The following is a 15191-nucleotide window of genomic DNA, read 5'->3' as shown; positions in this document are numbered from 1 at the left end:
GGAAAGAGGCTCCAGCCCTCTTCGTCCCGCATGCCCAGAATAGCAGCAAATGCAGCCACGATGCACCGACGATGAGAGACTAGGCCAGAGGGGTGGGAAAGGTGCTACAGTCACCTCGCTCTCCTCCCCAGACTGGATTTCTATAAGTTTTCCTGCCTTGTGCCCACTTAACACAAGTTCCCATTCTGGAAACTCAGGACTCCTGCAGAGGCTTGGGGGTGAGGCTGCACTTGGCCTTGGAGGCTGACATTTGTTCGCCATCCCAGAGGGGACTTTTGCACCCGGGCAGGCTGTGACTTCCACCTTCGGCTGTGTCCGTTGTTCGAAAGCATCGTGCAGGGCCCCCTGGACGTTGCCGCGTCTAAATTCCCTCCGTGATTCGTAGATGTTCGGGGCAGAAGGGACCTCAATAAATCATCGAGTCCGACCCCCTGCCCTGGGTCAGACTCAATGATGGATCACCCTAGAGCAGTGATTCCCAAGCAGGGTACCTTGGCACCCTGGGGTGTCTTGAGATCCTTTTATGGGTGTCTCAACTGTGTGCAAATACCTCTACGCATGTCACAGGATAAACCCAGAGATTTCCGATAAGAATCCAGCGGGTTGCAACCGTCCCGCCCTGTCGTGGGCTGGCTGAATTGTTTGCAATGGAAGAATTGCTCTAGGAGTTTTTCTGTGGTCCAAAAACGAGTTCTGGCATTTTCCGGGGGGGGGCTCAGCATCGAAGAAGCCTGTGAAACGCCTAGTCTAGAGGGGACGTACCTTCCTGCGTAGTCAGGTTAACATCTTCTCACTCTCTTCCAGGTCTCAAGACTGGTGGCGGTTCCTCCGGCAGCTCAGGGAACACTTTCCACTACACCTTCCACGGGGACCCCCATGCCACCTTCGCCTCCTTCTTCGGCGGCTCCAACCCCTTCGACATCTTCTTCGCCAGCAGTCGTTCGCGGATGTTCAATGGCTTCGAGCAGGAGGACATGGACATCGACGATGACGACGACCCGTTCAGCGCCTTCGGCCGCTTCGGCTTCAACGGGCTCAGCGGCGTCCACCGGCGGCACCCGGAGCCGCTGCACACGCGCCGGAAGGTGCAGGACCCACCCGTCATCCACGAGCTCAAGGTGTCCCTGGAGGAGATCTACCACGGCTCTACCAAGCGGATGAAGATCACGCGGCGGCGGCTGAACCCCGACGGACGCACCATGCGGGCTGAGGACAAAATCCTGAACATTGTCATCAAGCGAGGTTGGAAGGAAGGGACCAAAATCACCTTCCCCAAGGAGGGCGACGCCACGCCAGACAACATCCCCGCCGACATCGTCTTCATCCTCAAGGACAAGCCGCACTCGCACTTCAAGCGGGATGGGACGAACGTGGTCTACACGGCGGCCATCAGCCTCAAAGAGGTGGGTGCGTGGGCAGGGGCTGGGATGGCCGGGCAGAGGAGGGAGGTGTCGGGCAGGGGGAAACGCGAAGAGGAGGGGTGGACAGTCCGAGGCCCCCTCTCCCATCATGCCTCTCCCTTACTCCCCCAGCCCAGCGAGCCCAAACCACTCGGGTGCACTGGAGAGCAGCGCTTGGGTAGACTATATGGCCTGGAGCAGCCCTCCATTTGCGGGGGGCTGAGAGTAGTGCTGGGGCAGGGTCTGGTCCCCAGCTGGGTGCCATGCTGAATTGCCCGTGTCCCGTCACCATGAAGGAGGTTGTGGGCAGAGCCAGGAGGGACGCTGTATGGGCACGGCCGGGTGAACCAGCCCCGACCTCTGGCCCATGGTGTTTAATGACTGGAGAGATCCTGGTTGAGTGTGATGGTTGCAGCCCAGTCCCTGTCTGCTCATTTTGCATGCTGGCGCTCTACGCCAAGGGCTCCGGCTGACGGGCGTGAGGGCTTGGAGGTTCCCAGGCGGGGCTGTGCGTCATGCAGCACCTTCTCCTGGAGCCAGGCACCGTCGTGGTCCAACACAGAGGCATCGGGGCTTGCACCAGGCCAGCTCAGTGTCTGATCTCACTTTGATGGGACTCCGAGCATCAAAGCAGCCAGCGGTGCAGAGGCAGGAGTGGGGAGGGAGAGGCCTGTGAGATGCAGGTGGGATACTGCTGCTGCTGTTGAACTACCTCTTAATGAGCTCCAGCTGGCAGCTGCATTTCTCTTTCCACGGCTGGCGGCTGCAATTTGCCGTCCACCTCCACCGGAGCGGCTGTCCGTCTCCCTAACGAGCAGGGTCTGCAGAGGCAGAGGTAGTTCATTGGTCCTCAAATGCATTTCATCCAAATAAGCTCCCAACGGGTCAGGTTTTGTGGGGCAGAGGCATGAACCCCCTGGAGGGTGCCCCGATGGCAGGGTTCCTTCACGAAGGACTTGCCTTTCCCTGGGAGCTGGAGCCAGGTGAAAGGTGGTATCCCGCGGGGAGTGGCCTTGCCTGGTGGGGGGCAAGCTCCTCCGCAGGCACCGCGTGTCTTCTGTGCAAACCAGAGGCTTATCCGTACGGCGCGTGGCTCTGTCTGACGTCGCCGATCTCTCCGGGGAGGCGCCAGGCTTTGCGCAGCAACGCTGACCTAGCTCGTGCACATCTTATGTGTGTCGGTCACACGGGCCTGCGAGCCCCAGACCCACGTGAGCTGTTCAGGTGCCTCTTCCAGGCTCCTCGTCGCTGGGATCTCTCTGGTCGCTGTCCCAGCTGCCTGCCGTGGCCCTTAAGGCAGGAGGTGGTGGAGGGAGGGCTGCCGATCCAGCCAGGGGCCCCGTGGGCTGCAGGATGCCGCCGGGTTGTGCAGGCGCTCCGCGCTGCAGCCCTCCAAAGCTGAAGGCTTTGCCCTCGCGTGACCTCGTTCCTACGATCCAGGTTCCTGCCTCAACCACGTCACCTCGCCTCATCCAAAAAAAAACGCCGTGCCCGGCGGGGCTCTCCGAACACGGCTCCGCCACGGAGCTGTTGCCATAGCTACTTGCGGGAACACGGCAGCGTGCTTGTGAATGAAAGCCCGTGTTTCAAAGGCATTGGAGCGCCTCGAGCCGTGGCGGCCTGACCTGGCCCAGCGCTGGTCGGTGTTTTCCACCCAGGGGCTGAGCAGGCTGTTTCCAAAAGAGCCACGGTAGCTTCAACACCGGAGGCAAGTTTTCTGGAGCCATGCAAGGAGCCAGCCCCCGCGCTCCCCTCCGCCCCCAGCATCTCCTGCGGGCATAGAGGTGCCGTAGCTGGGTCTCTGTAGCCCTGGGAAAGGTGGCTGGAGCAGCTGGGAGCCCCGCTAATCCCAGCAAGAGCAGGGACTGTGGGGGCCAGACCTTGTCGTGGCTTCTGGGGAAAGCCCCCGTCCTCGCCTGGTAGGCACAGGACTGATTTCGGACCCTGCCCTTGGGGTGGGTGGGGGTGCAAGCACCTTTTTGGGGCTTACACAGCGCACCTCTCCATTTAATATGCCTCGAGGGCCCCGGCACGCTGGCATGGGACGTGGACCTACCAGGCTGGTAGCTGTTGTGGGATAGGAGCTGTGCCCGAGGGAGGCTGCAAAAGCAAAGTCCTCGCCCCTAGTCCCTTCTGCCCTCTGTTGCAGTCTCCTCTGATCTTCCAGGGATAGTCGGGCGTCCCTTACCTCGGGGCACTGCTGGGCCGAGTGACCCAGAGGCTGTGGTCCAGCGCAGCCTTTGCCCCGTGTCCGAGCGGAGAGGCCGCCTGACTGGGGGCAAGGCCGGCAAATGGACACAGCTCCTCTCCTCCCCGATTTCCCTGTGCTCAGATACTGGTTCTCTCTCCCTGCCGCACTGGGCGAGACTGGTGGCAGTGGCGAAGCGGGAGAGGCCGAGCGAAGGGTGCTCCTGTCTTCGCAGCCCAGGGACCGTCGATGGCCCCACGCTGACGCACATCCCCGCGGGGAGCGGGGCGGCCCCGGGAGCAGCTGTCGCGCTGCCAGGAGGGCCGTGGGAGGCGCAGCCAAGAGGGTTTCCCCAGAGAGATGTGGGCTGCAGGAAACTGCCCGCTCTCCAAATCTTGCGAGCGGCTCCGTGGGAGGCGGCGAGAAGCGGTGACGGCGCGGCTCTGGCGCTGTCCCCGGGGACCCGGGTTCGCCGGGGCAGCGCTGCCTGGATGCGGTTCCCCGGGGGGTGGAAAACTCAACCTCCTCCCCCAGCCCCGTGACTTGCACGGCTCCAGCGTCCTCCGCCAGGTGCAGCCCAGAGATCACGGCGCAGGGCCTTGCATTTCCAGGAGCGGAGCAAGGCCCAGCATCCGGCTGAATCGGTCCCTGCGTTGTCGGCTCGGCCACAGAGCCGTGTCCAGCAGGAGATCTCCCTCCTTGGCATGGAGAGCCCCTGGGTGGCGGGCAGCTGAGGCCGGGGAAGCATTGCCTTCCTGATCGGGTAGCTGCATCCTAGCAGGAGGGGCGCATGGGAGGGTCACCTGAGCCGGGCAGCGGAGCTATTTTGGTAGCCGGCATCATGAATTTCTCCTCTGGCTTCATTGGCAAGAAGGGGCTGGGGGGAGGGCAAGGACCTGTGCTAATTGCAGAGCACCCAGGGTTATAAAAGGGATGTTGTTAATGAGCCGGTCTCTTCACTGGTCCCTCTGCCCCCCACCTCCAGTGCAACTGGGTGTATAGGTTTAATGCCCAAATCCCCAGGGCACACAGCACCCAGGGGCACCATGTCTCGGGCGCCCCAGCAGGCTCATCCTCGGCCCGTCACACTCCCAAAAAATCCAGCTTTGCAGCCGAACCCCCTCGAAATCCCTGACGCGGTTCATCGTGCGCGTGGCACCAGAACCCATCCTGGCGCACGGCCTCTCTGGGTGGGGATGAAGAGGATCGGGAAGGTGCTCCGGGTGTTTCACGGGGGTCGTTGGACTTGAAACGGATCTGCAGGCTCCCGAGCAAAACCAGCATCCCGACTCCTCTCTCTCGGCTTCGCTTTGCTGTTGCAGGGGCGCAGTCACCTTGCAGCCGCACGGCACGGGGCTGGCTGCAGGTGCTTGGCGCTGTCCTCGGGTGCCCTTGCTTCACGTGGCTTCCCAACAGGTTGCTTTTTGCAATGGTTTTCTGACCTAGATTACTACCCGGCAGCTCGGTAGCACAGAGAGGTATCCTCTGGCAAAGCCGCGAAGCTTGCTAACTGCTGGCGAAGCCGGAGATGGTGCTTTTCACCCCATCGTGCTGCAGCGAGGGGCACGGCATGCATGTGTAAGGCGCTGTACAGACACGATGAATAGAGGACCTGCCCCCCAGGGAGCTTAACATCTACCTGCTCCTCTCCCTCCGCTTCCTGCCGTCGGCGTTCACCTCGCGTGCCCCTTGTAGCCAAGGCGGGCTCCCGGTTTCTGGCAGGCTGTGGTTTTTTTAATCGGAGCCGGTGTCTTGCAGAAGGGCTGTGGCGGGAGAAATCAGCACAGGCTTCTCCTGCAGATCCGTCTGGAGCGGAGGCGGCCTGGTTTTCCGAGGACGCGGAGCGCCCTCACCCCTTACCAGAGCTAACGAGGGCTCCAGGGATTTTGCAAACCAGGGCAAGGAGGCGTCGAGAAATGAAGGGGCCTTATTGGCAGGAAGGGGGTCCCTGAGCCAGATCTGGCTGAGCTGCTTTTCCCGCAGAGGAGGAGGAGGAGGGTGTCGGGACTGAGCCCCAAGCCGATGCTGCCTGAAAGGCTCCAGCAAGGCCCTGGCACCGCGCAGCTCCTCGCGTTAGCACCGGCACCATGAGATGCTGGAGCCATCTCTCTCCACCACCAGCACCGGAGACCTGCCTGGATGTACCTGCAAGGCCAGGGCACCCTCGCGGTCTCCCCTCCCTGGCTCCGCAGGGCAGGAGCTGGCCCTCCCCGCCCCGCTCCAGCGAAGTCTGCTTTTCCAGAAACCTCGCTCTGCATCGCGGGTGACAGCTGGGAGCCGCGTCTCAGCCCACGTGCGCGGGAGCTGTCGGAGTCATTTAAGGACGTCCGGAGCTGCGTGCCGCATTGCCGGCTCACGTGGAGGCGAGCCCTGCAGCTCCACGTGGGGGGCTAGCACCGCCGTTCGGCCCCTGCCTGGGGGATTATAGCTGCACGCCGGGGGAGAGGAGGGGTGGGCTTCTGGGGGCTTTGCTGGAGAGCCGTTCGCTCCTCCATCACAGCGCCCGTCTGGGAGCGAGGCTGCACGGCCCCCGGGTGCATCGGGGTCCCCATTCCAGCCCAGCAAGTCTCTGGGGACGGGGGGAACAAGCAGCCCCGGTTCCCACGCTTCAGGCATGCAGGGCAGTGGGAGGAAGGGCCCCTGCACCCCAAACCTGGGGCCGGGGGTCACTGCTCCCACCTGCTTTTGCACGATGCAGGCGGGTGCCCTCTTGGGGCATGAGGCTAGTGGGGCTCAGATACGATCCCGGCGGATGGGTTTCGTGCTGCATCCAGCTGCTGACCTGGACCGGCGAGGCCGGGAGGGCTGAGCTCTGCAGCCAAAATCTCCACCCAAACAGCCCTAAATCGCAAGCGAGAACGGCGAGGGCTGGCAGAGGGGCTCTGGGAGCAGGGCCCGTCAGCCGGACAGCTACGGGTCGGCCAGCAAAAATAGCCGGGAGGCAGCGGTGTGGATGTAACCCTACCCCGCGGCCTGGGCCAGGCGTCCTGCCGCGGGCGAGAACCTTCCAGAGCTCCCGCTCCCGTGTTGCACCCCGTGCGGGGCCGGCCGCGGCTTTCGTAAGCTTCTGCGGGCTCGCGGCCATCGGCCCGGGTCCCCACGCTACAGATACGCCGGGTAGCACCACGCCCTGCCAAGGGCAACAGCTGACGAGCAGCAGAAGCACACACCGCAGCCAGGGGCCGGGCAGCGCGGCCGCAAGCTAAATTTAGTCCTCTCTGTTGCCGTTTGCATCTCGCCAGCTCCCGGGCGCTTGGGGAAGGCCAGAGGTCGCTGTGCTGTCTCCGAAGGCGCTGGCGCCTCTACGGCGTGGCCCTGCATCTGCACGTGGTGCGTGCGATGTCCAGGTGCCCTGCGCTTGCTAGGGGTGGGCGTGGGGTCCGGCATCCTCTGCTTCAGGGGGTCTCGGTCTTTGGGCCCTGCATAGCCGTGCAGCGGGGTTGATTGTGGAGCTTTAGGACCAGGTCAGAGAAGGACGCGTCTGGGGGGGGTTTGAATGGGGTCGGGTTTTTCTGTTTATTTTTGCCCCCACCGGAGCACGGGGCTGGACTCGATGAGATCCCCGGAGGACCCGCCGGTTGTGTCTGTCCCAGCCTGCAGCAGCCCTGGGCTGGGGTCGCGTCTCTGTGCGGTTCTCATGCACGCAGGGCCCCGAGTTCTGCTCCACGGCACTGATTGAAACCCACTTCCCATGAGCTCGCTCCTCCATCACCTTCCCCACTGCTCTCTGCCCCATGGCTAGAGATGCTCTAGGTACTGGCCAGCTCGGCCGTGCTTCCTGATGCCGTGCATTGACTAGCGCTCTTGCATCCCGCCTTACCGACGGAAGTGCTAGGTGCTGCAGCTCGCACCCTGTAGAGATATGCATGCTACCGAGCTGGAGGCATGCCCCTGGCATGTTCAGATGCACACGGGGGCTGCACAGCTCCCTGCCACGCCTGCATGGGGCTGTAAAGAAAGAAACCTGCCCTGGTCCTGATGGGCCGGTGAGGGAGGAGAGCAGGTCCCCAACCCCTGCGCCCACCCAGGCATCCTTGCTTGCTGTGGGCCAGGTCTGCAAGCCCCCGCAGTGTTGTAGAGAGGAGACAAGCTTTGCAGCTGGGGGGAGGAGGAGGAGCGATGGGGTCTGGGACCCGCAGCCGCGCTCACCGCTGTGTCCTTGTTCCTTCCAGGCGCTGTGCGGCTGCACGGTGAACATCCCCACGCTGGACGGGAGGGTCATCCCGCTGCCCTGCAACGACATCATCAAGCCCGGCACGGTGAAGAGACTGCGAGGGGAAGGGCTGCCCTTCCCCAAAGCCCCCACCCAGCGGGGAGACTTGATCGTGGAGTTCAAAATCCGCTTCCCGGATAGGATAGCGCCGCAGACGAGACAGATCCTCAAACAGCACCTCCCGTGCTCCTAGAGACGCGGGGCGCCGGGACCCGGCAGCAATACGTCTCGCCCGTGCCGCGGCCTCCGCGGAGCACAGGTGCCCGAGCGCACTTGCACATGCAAAAAAAAACCCCTTTCCTGTCCCAGGTCCTGCCCCCTTCGCCTGCCCTCTGTCGTCTGCACCGGCCGCGCGGGGCGCGGGGGCCCGGGCTCCTGGCCGTCTCTTGCCGGTTCTCTTGGCTGCGATTGTTTCTCTAGGGGTCTAGCTTCGCCGCCGCGCCCAGGGAGGTTCCTCACACCGTGGTTTTGATCTCGCACGCTTCGACGTCACTGCACTAGTGCGGGCGGCTTCATGCACTGTAAATAGGACCTTGTGTCTCTGCTGCCAAGCTCGCCGCAGCTGGGTCCCCGCCGGGACCAAGAGACCGGAGGAGTCCCGCAGGCGCGTGGGGCGGAGATGCTGCATCCACGCACCCTAGCTGCTGTCTGGTGTGGACCCGCGGCATCCGTTGTTCGCTGCGGTCCTTTCTGCCGTGCTGAGATCACCGGGGGGTGGACTGTGCCCTATGAAAACGCAACACTTCCAAGTGGTCGGTCGCGGCCGCCGTCCCCCCTGCACCCTTCTCGCCGCCTTCGCGGCTCAGCATCCACTTTGGAGCGCGTTAGACCGGCATCCCAGGCTGCGGGGTGCCGAGGTGCATGCATGAAGGGAACAGAAGGGGTAGCGTGGCGGTCTGTGGGGGCGAGCTGTGGTGGCGAGGCATGTTGAGTTTGCATTGCTGCTTTTCTGTATAGACTCGCAGAGGGTTTACTCTGCCCGCTGTGGCTTTCCTCGAGTGGTTTGTTCCTGACTCTTGCAGGGATCAATTCAGCCATAGGGACGTCGTGTCTGCTGGAGCATGAGCTGCGTGGAGTACGAGGGTGGGTGTGAAAGCAGAGCCGTGGGGTCTGCTGGCATGGAAGGGGTGGAGTAGCCAGAGGGGTGTGCATGTGTGTGCCCTTTCTACAGAAGGGGCAAGTCGAGGCTGTCTTTCTGGGATGTGGGGAGCAGCGCCAGGCAAGCTGCCCGAGCAGGTTGGGTTTTAAATGCCATATTTTTTTAAACTTTGGATTCCCGCCGGGAGAGTTTTTATATTCCTCCCCTTCCCGGCATCTCCTTCGCACAACAACCCCGCTTGGGCACGGTGTGGAAGCTGATCTTCCGAAGAGGCAGGGCGAAGACATTGCCAAAATCGTGCCCCCTTGGTCTGCAGCGAGGGGCTCCTTCGCGACCCTGCCGGGCTGGCGCTGAGTTCGCTTCCTGGCTAAACGGCTCCAGGCGCCCGCGTGCGTCTCAGGGAGGGTCGGGGCAGCGCGGCGTGCGGTGTACAGATATAGATGTACAATTATCGTGTGTACAGAAGCCTGCGGTCACCCCGTGGAGAAGCGATGATCTCAGGAGCACAAAGGCGCAGGTGAGGGGCGCGGGGTCGAGCGGCTGTGTCTTTCTTGGGTTCGTTGAGACCTTGAATGTTTTATAGTGGGGTTTTTTTGTATTTCTTTCCTTTTATTTTATTTTATTTTTTTTTGTAATGTCAGTATTGAGAAATAAAGTATTTTAAAAAAAAAATAGCCCGTCTGGGTCTCCCTCGTGCTGGAGCGAGGCCCAGCCAGGGTCTGGGCGCCATCCCCTGCCTCGGGGACAACGCGGCCGCAACGGCGAGCTCTGATGGAGAAGTGAGGCTGGAAGGGGCCCGCGGAGTCGCATCTAGCAGGAAGGACCAGCCCTGTCCACACCAGCTCAGACGCATCCATCGTCTAAACTACGTAAAACTACCCCCAACCTGGACTTGACGCAGACCTCGCACCCAAACCTGCCCCAGGGAAAGCAGGGGGACCGCGGCTGCCCGTGTCCTGCTTCCGTAAAATGTCAGTCTCGGCTCAGGAGGTCTCTGTGCGTTGTGCCCCTTGCACCCTGCCCCTGCGCTGCCGTCTTTGGCAAGGACCGGCGTCTGCTTGTGCAAACTGACCGTTGCTCCTTGCTCTGTCATCTGAGAACAGCCCAGAGGTGACGGCTGCTATTCAATCCCCATCCATCTTCTCTTCTCCAGACTCAATAAACCCATTTCCCACAGCCACTCCGAAGAGCTGGGGCGCAGGACTGGGCGGGGAGAGGAAATCTCCAGGTTAATCGTGGGGAGCGTGTCTGTACACCTCGCAGCACTAATGCTGCGGCACCCTTGGAAGGCTCTCAAGGGCTCCTCGGTTGAGAATTGCCATGCTAGCTACTTGCCCGCACCCTGTGACCGCCAGGGTCGGTGCCCGTTGGAGCCCCTTGGCTCCAGCCCTTCCTGTGGGGCAAAGATGCCTTAACCAGTGCCCGGGGCAGGCACGTAGCACCAGCCCGGACAGTCCGCGTGGTGGGTGGATGCCAGCCATGTGCCAAATGGGATGGGGCCGGAGCATGCACAGGGCATGGAGCTACCTGGAGCTGTCACGAGACCCTTCTCCGGCCAGGGGAGAGGCCGTGATCTCTGTGCACAGCAAACAGGCCCTGGCGCCAGAGATGGGGAGCGCCGAGCTCTGCTTGCAGAGAGCTGAGCACACCGCTGTATGCCTGCTTAAAGGCGGGGGGTGGTTTGCTCACAGCCAGGAGGTGCTGGGAAGAGACCCAGGAGCCCAGGCTCCTTGCTGTCCTCCACGCTGAGCCCGTGCACGGGCTGCTCTGCTGGGACATGCACAGCTGATGCGGACCAGGATGTCACCGGGGTGGTGCTGGGGGCAGGCAGCTCTCCCTGTGCCCCCAGAAACCTGGCCTGGGGACCCGGGGCTGGACGCTGCACCAGGGGGGCCCTGCTCCTATGCACTCAGAGCCCAGCCGTGCAGGGAGCAGGCGAGTCGGGGATGAAGCTGGCTTAGGGCGTGGATGGGGGTGAGCACCTGCTGCCTGGCTCTGCTCCACGGCCGTGTCTCCTGGCCCCTGGCCCCCGCCCCGCTCCACCTGGGTAGGAGGGGGAGGCTCTTCCGCACCCAGTCTGGGTCTGGGCTGGCTGGCAGGGACCGTGCCCTGCTGGAGAGAGCCCTGGGCAGGGGTCTTCTGGCCCGGACAGGGCAGGAGTCCAGCAATCGGGCTGCTGAGAACCAGACCGAGCCTGGGAGGGGGGGTCAGCTCTGGCCAGGCCCCAGGTTGGGGGCTGAGATGTCCCCTGTGACGCTGCTGCTGCCCCAGGGCTCCACACCCAGATGTGCAGCTCCATCCCCACAGCTGGCACATGGCTCACGCCTGCCTGCAGGGCTCTGGCAGCCAGTACGTGGAGGAGGGGAGGGGGGCATTTGCCCTGATCACAGACGCTGTGCCAGCTAGCACACGTAGGCACACGTGCACTTACATCCAGTGTCTGGACAGGGGTGACATGGGCCAGGCCTGTCCACGGGCCCAGCACCCAGCCACGCCGAGGAGGTGTGCCCGAGCTGACTGCCCAGACGCACGTGCACATCCACAAGTACTCGGTGTGGCCAACTCACATTTTTTGGCATTGTTCTTAAAAGCTACGCTTCGGGAATGTGAAAGACGTAGCTCTTTCTTTTATACACGCGCACACACACACACACACACACGTGCATGCATACATGCATGCACATACACACACACAGGCACACGCATGGAAATATGCACATGCACACACATGCATGCACGCCCACACACTCGGTGCCCCCCACCCACCAGGGCTGCAGACAGGCAGGGACTCCCCCCTCCCCACCCCCTGGCTGTGCCCAGTGTCTGTGCCCTTCAGCCCCCCATCCACTGGCCCCACTTTTCCCCTGGGGCTCCACTGCCCCCTGGTGGGCACTGGAGGGAGCGTCTCCACTGGAGCCCCCCTCTCCACTGCATCTCCCCAGGCTGCAGTGTGCCCCTCCATCCTCCGCCCCCTCTTCGAACACAGCCCCGAGGGCCAAGGGCTGCAGGCAGGGAGGAGGGCCCCAGCCCAGGCCTGCACCTGAAGCCCCGGGGGCTGCCCAGAGCTGGCCCAGACCCAGCACTGCCTGAGTGTGCCCAGAGCCTGCGCCAGTTGCTGGCAGGAGTGTGCCCCGTGCCTTGCCCCGGGTGCTGACTCCCAGCCTCATTGCTCAGCAGGCAGTGGGCAGGGGCAGGGGCTCCCCAGCCCCCTCCGCAGGCACCGCTGAGGTCCTGGGGGCGGCACTGGACGTCTCTGCTGCTCCTGGCACGCCCAGATCCCTGCGCCCTTCCAGGGAGACGCAACAGGTGTGCGTGCGCGGGCAGGGGAGCAGGCTGCATTGCAGTCCCCCCCTCGCTCCCCCTGCAGCAGGGGCACAGACAGAGACACCGGCTCTCCACACCTGGGTGGGTGGGGGTGGGGCTCTGGGGGCGTGGCTACAGCAGTGGGCAGGGCTTAGTGGGACCAGAGCTCTATAAAGAGCCCTGGGGCAGGGGGGCCAGAGGCTGCTGTGGTCCTGAGCTGGTGCTGGGTGGAGGTAAGAGGGGCTGGGGGCTCTGGAGGGCTGGGCAGAGGGGAGCGGGAGCCCGTGCAGCCCACGCATGAGGCTAGGGAGCAGGGTCCTGGCCAGGACCCCTGTCTACACTAGGGCAGGATCCTGGGGCTGGGGCCTGCCTCCATGCACATGAGGAAGGGCTCAGCCCTGGTGTCCTTGCAGGTGCCCCCGCCTCCTGGGCAGGAGCTCTGCAGGCCGCTGTGAGCCTGGGGACAGAGGGTGCAAGAGGGGGTGGGTAAAACATCCCCTTCTCCCCCGCATGGCTCCCCCTGCCCAGCCTGGCTGTGACCCGGGCCTGGAGGTGCCTCCTTCTCCCCTCCTGGGATGTGGATGCAGGCCCTGGGTGGGCTGATGTTGGGCCCGTGTCCCAGGTGGGCTCCTGGCTGAGTTGCAGGGCCCCGGGCTAGCCCTAGCCAGTTCAGAGCCAGCGAGGGGGTGGTCTGAGCCTGGGAACACCCCTGCCCCGCTTGCCAGGGTCCTGTGCCCCCATCTCCAGGTGCTGACACTGCATCTCGTGCTCTCCCCCTTGCAGATGCCCTTTTTCCAAGGCTGGGCAGTCGCTGGGATGCGCGGCAGCACCGCGGGCTCTCCGCCGCCGCAGGCGCTGGACTCCCTCGCCCCTGGCAGGCCCCTGCAGGATGCTGGCATGCACGGAGGTGCGTGGACCGGTTCCCAACCTGAGCGAGGGGGAGATGAGGGAGCTTCTAGCACAGGCGATTTGCAGGGGCCTGGGTCACAGCTGCAGCTCCAGGTGCTGGGGGAGATAGAGGAGCCCTGACCCCTTCCCTTTCTCTTACCCAGGCAGCTCAAGGAAGCTGCCTCCCATTCACGACCTCCAGCTTCCCCACTCCCAGGGTGATGCCCTAAGCCAGTCTGGGGCCATCTCCGGCTGGGGTGGAGCAGAGGGGCTAGCTGCACCGAGCCCTGCAGAAAGCCCAGAGCAGGGGCACCCCTGCCAGGTGCTGCTGTGGGGAGGCACGGGAGCCTTCCTGGCCTCCGGGCTGCCGTCGCTGTCGGTACTGGGGCTGCTCAAGTCTGCGCACCTGGAAGCAGCCTCCCGGCGTCCGGGCGTGCCACAGAAAACGGCTCAAATCCGTGTCCGGCGGCAGAGCTCGGAGAGGCATGCTGCCACCTGGGCAGTGCCTCAGATGCCTGGTTTGGCCACGAGCCTGAAGCATGCGTGTCTAGGACCACGCAGCACGTGAGCCAGGCTCCCCGAGCTGTGAAGATCAAATCTCGCAGCCTGAAGGGCCCTAGTCTCCGAGCTTCCGAGACCCCATGTGCTGGAGGCTGCAAGGGAGAGGGGAGCAGGGGAAAACCCTGCTCAGACCCAGCTCGCTCCCCCTTCCAGCCTCTGCTGGAGACTGGGCACGATGGACCTGGGTCTGAACCAGGACAGGGCAGCACTTAAGTCTCATGCTGAATTTTCTCTGTTGATGCCCAGGTGCAGGTCCTTGCCTGGGCATCAACAACTGGCTCGTCTGCTCCTGCCGCTTTCTTCTCGAGCTGGATTCTTGGCTTGCTGGTTACTTCCCATCCAGGGGTGGCTGCTGCTGCTGCTGGTCCCTCTGGAGCAGCCTCTGCTCCTGAGCGTGTCTGGGTTTCACCTTCCCATTTGGGTCATTCGGGTTGGTGAGGCCAACTCTTCCTGAGCTCCTTCTCGGACCCTTAGTTCAACAGGAAAAGCTGCTCTATATTTTCCTTGTGCTCGGAGAACACGGGAAAGCTAAGAGCTGGCACTTCAAGTCTAACAAGGGGCACCTGGAGTCCGCAGAGGCTGAGAACCAGGGGCTTAGTCTCTCCAGAAGTGCCGCAGATGCTGTCCCAACCGTGCCTGGACCCTCGCCTTAGACTGGGAGGTGGGAGCAGGGCACGGCTTGTTGCCTGGCCAGAGCACCCTGAGTTAGGCTGGGCCATGGTGGGCCCACGTCCCTGCCTGCCCCTGTCCCTACCTTCTCTCTGCCCCTGCAGCGTGGCTGGAGGCGCAGGCAAGAGGGGAGGGTGCTGTGCTGCCTGCCTGGGGGACGTCTCCGCCGCGCTGGCAGGTCCATGCCCCGCTGGACTGGGACCTCATCTGCCGGGCTGGGCAGGACCCCATCACCCAGCTCCCATCTGGCCCGGGGCAGCCCAGGTCCCCGTGGCACCCCGAGATCGGTGCCAGGTCCCAGCCGGAGGAGGATTCGGGCTGTGAGGAAGCAGAGGCCCAGGAGCTGCTCCTAACAGGTGCTGTGTGTTTGAACCCCAATGAGAGTGGTGCCCAGCTGGCTCTGGGGGAGGTGGAGAGGGGATGGAGGGCATCCCTTCCCCATGGGCTGCCTGCTCCTGGCACCCACCCCCTTGGCGGCAGGGATGGGCAAGCTGCCGTGGTGCAGCCCTAAACCATGAGCTGCACCACGGTGACCGGCGTCGAGCCCGTTGCAACCACCCAGGCGCTGCTCCTGCTGCCTGGGAAGGGTCCGGTCCAGCAAAGCGGGGCTGGGCTGCGTCCTGACACCTCTCCCTTCCTCTCCCTGCAGGCCTGGACGACGACCGGGGGAGCCGGGGCAACAGCATCCCGCTGCCTGGCACGGATGCCACCCCCTTCCTCCCGGCCTCCCCCCATGGCACGGACACCGCGTTTGGCTCGAAGAGAACGAACCCGGGCGGCTGCTCCCCGCAGCCCAGGAAGAAGCAGCGGGGGGAAGCTCTGCCTGGCGCTGCCCAGCTGCTGTGGCTACCTGGTGGGGGTGCCCTGCTG

The 15191-nt window shown here is 63.7% G+C and overlaps 2 protein-coding genes across 10 annotated transcripts in view; both read left to right on the top strand.

The window, feature by feature from the left end:
- The window catches only part of DNAJB5 (DnaJ heat shock protein family (Hsp40) member B5), an 18665-nt gene extending 9209 nt beyond the window's left edge, over nucleotides 1-9456 (top strand). For all 9 annotated transcript variants that reach the window (XM_006026540.3, XM_006026542.3, XM_014521268.2 and 6 more), the window contains 2 exons: nucleotides 805-1403; nucleotides 7761-9456. In XM_006026540.3, the coding sequence (XP_006026602.1) occupies nucleotides 805-1403; nucleotides 7761-7994 (833 nt within the window). In that variant the 3' untranslated portion in view covers nucleotides 7995-9456. The remainder of the gene's footprint in view (nucleotides 1-804; nucleotides 1404-7760) is intronic.
- A 2964-nt stretch (nucleotides 9457-12420) lies between these two features.
- Nucleotides 12421-15191, top strand: part of LOC102369478 — a 4994-nt gene continuing 2223 nt past the window's right edge. Inside the window, exons 1-4 of the mRNA XM_006026563.1 lie at nucleotides 12421-12436; nucleotides 12987-13110; nucleotides 14426-14677; nucleotides 14971-15187. Of these exons, the coding sequence (XP_006026625.1) occupies nucleotides 12987-13110; nucleotides 14426-14677; nucleotides 14971-15187 (593 nt within the window). The 5' untranslated portion in view covers nucleotides 12421-12436. The remainder of the gene's footprint in view (nucleotides 12437-12986; nucleotides 13111-14425; nucleotides 14678-14970; nucleotides 15188-15191) is intronic.

Source organism: Alligator sinensis, unplaced genomic scaffold (assembly GCF_000455745.1).
Source record: "Alligator sinensis unplaced genomic scaffold, ASM45574v1 scaffold783_1, whole genome shotgun sequence".
NCBI lineage: Eukaryota > Metazoa > Chordata > Crocodylia > Alligatoridae > Alligator > Alligator sinensis.
Note: the sequence above shows the minus strand (reverse complement) of the source record. Positions and strands in the feature narration are given on the sequence as shown.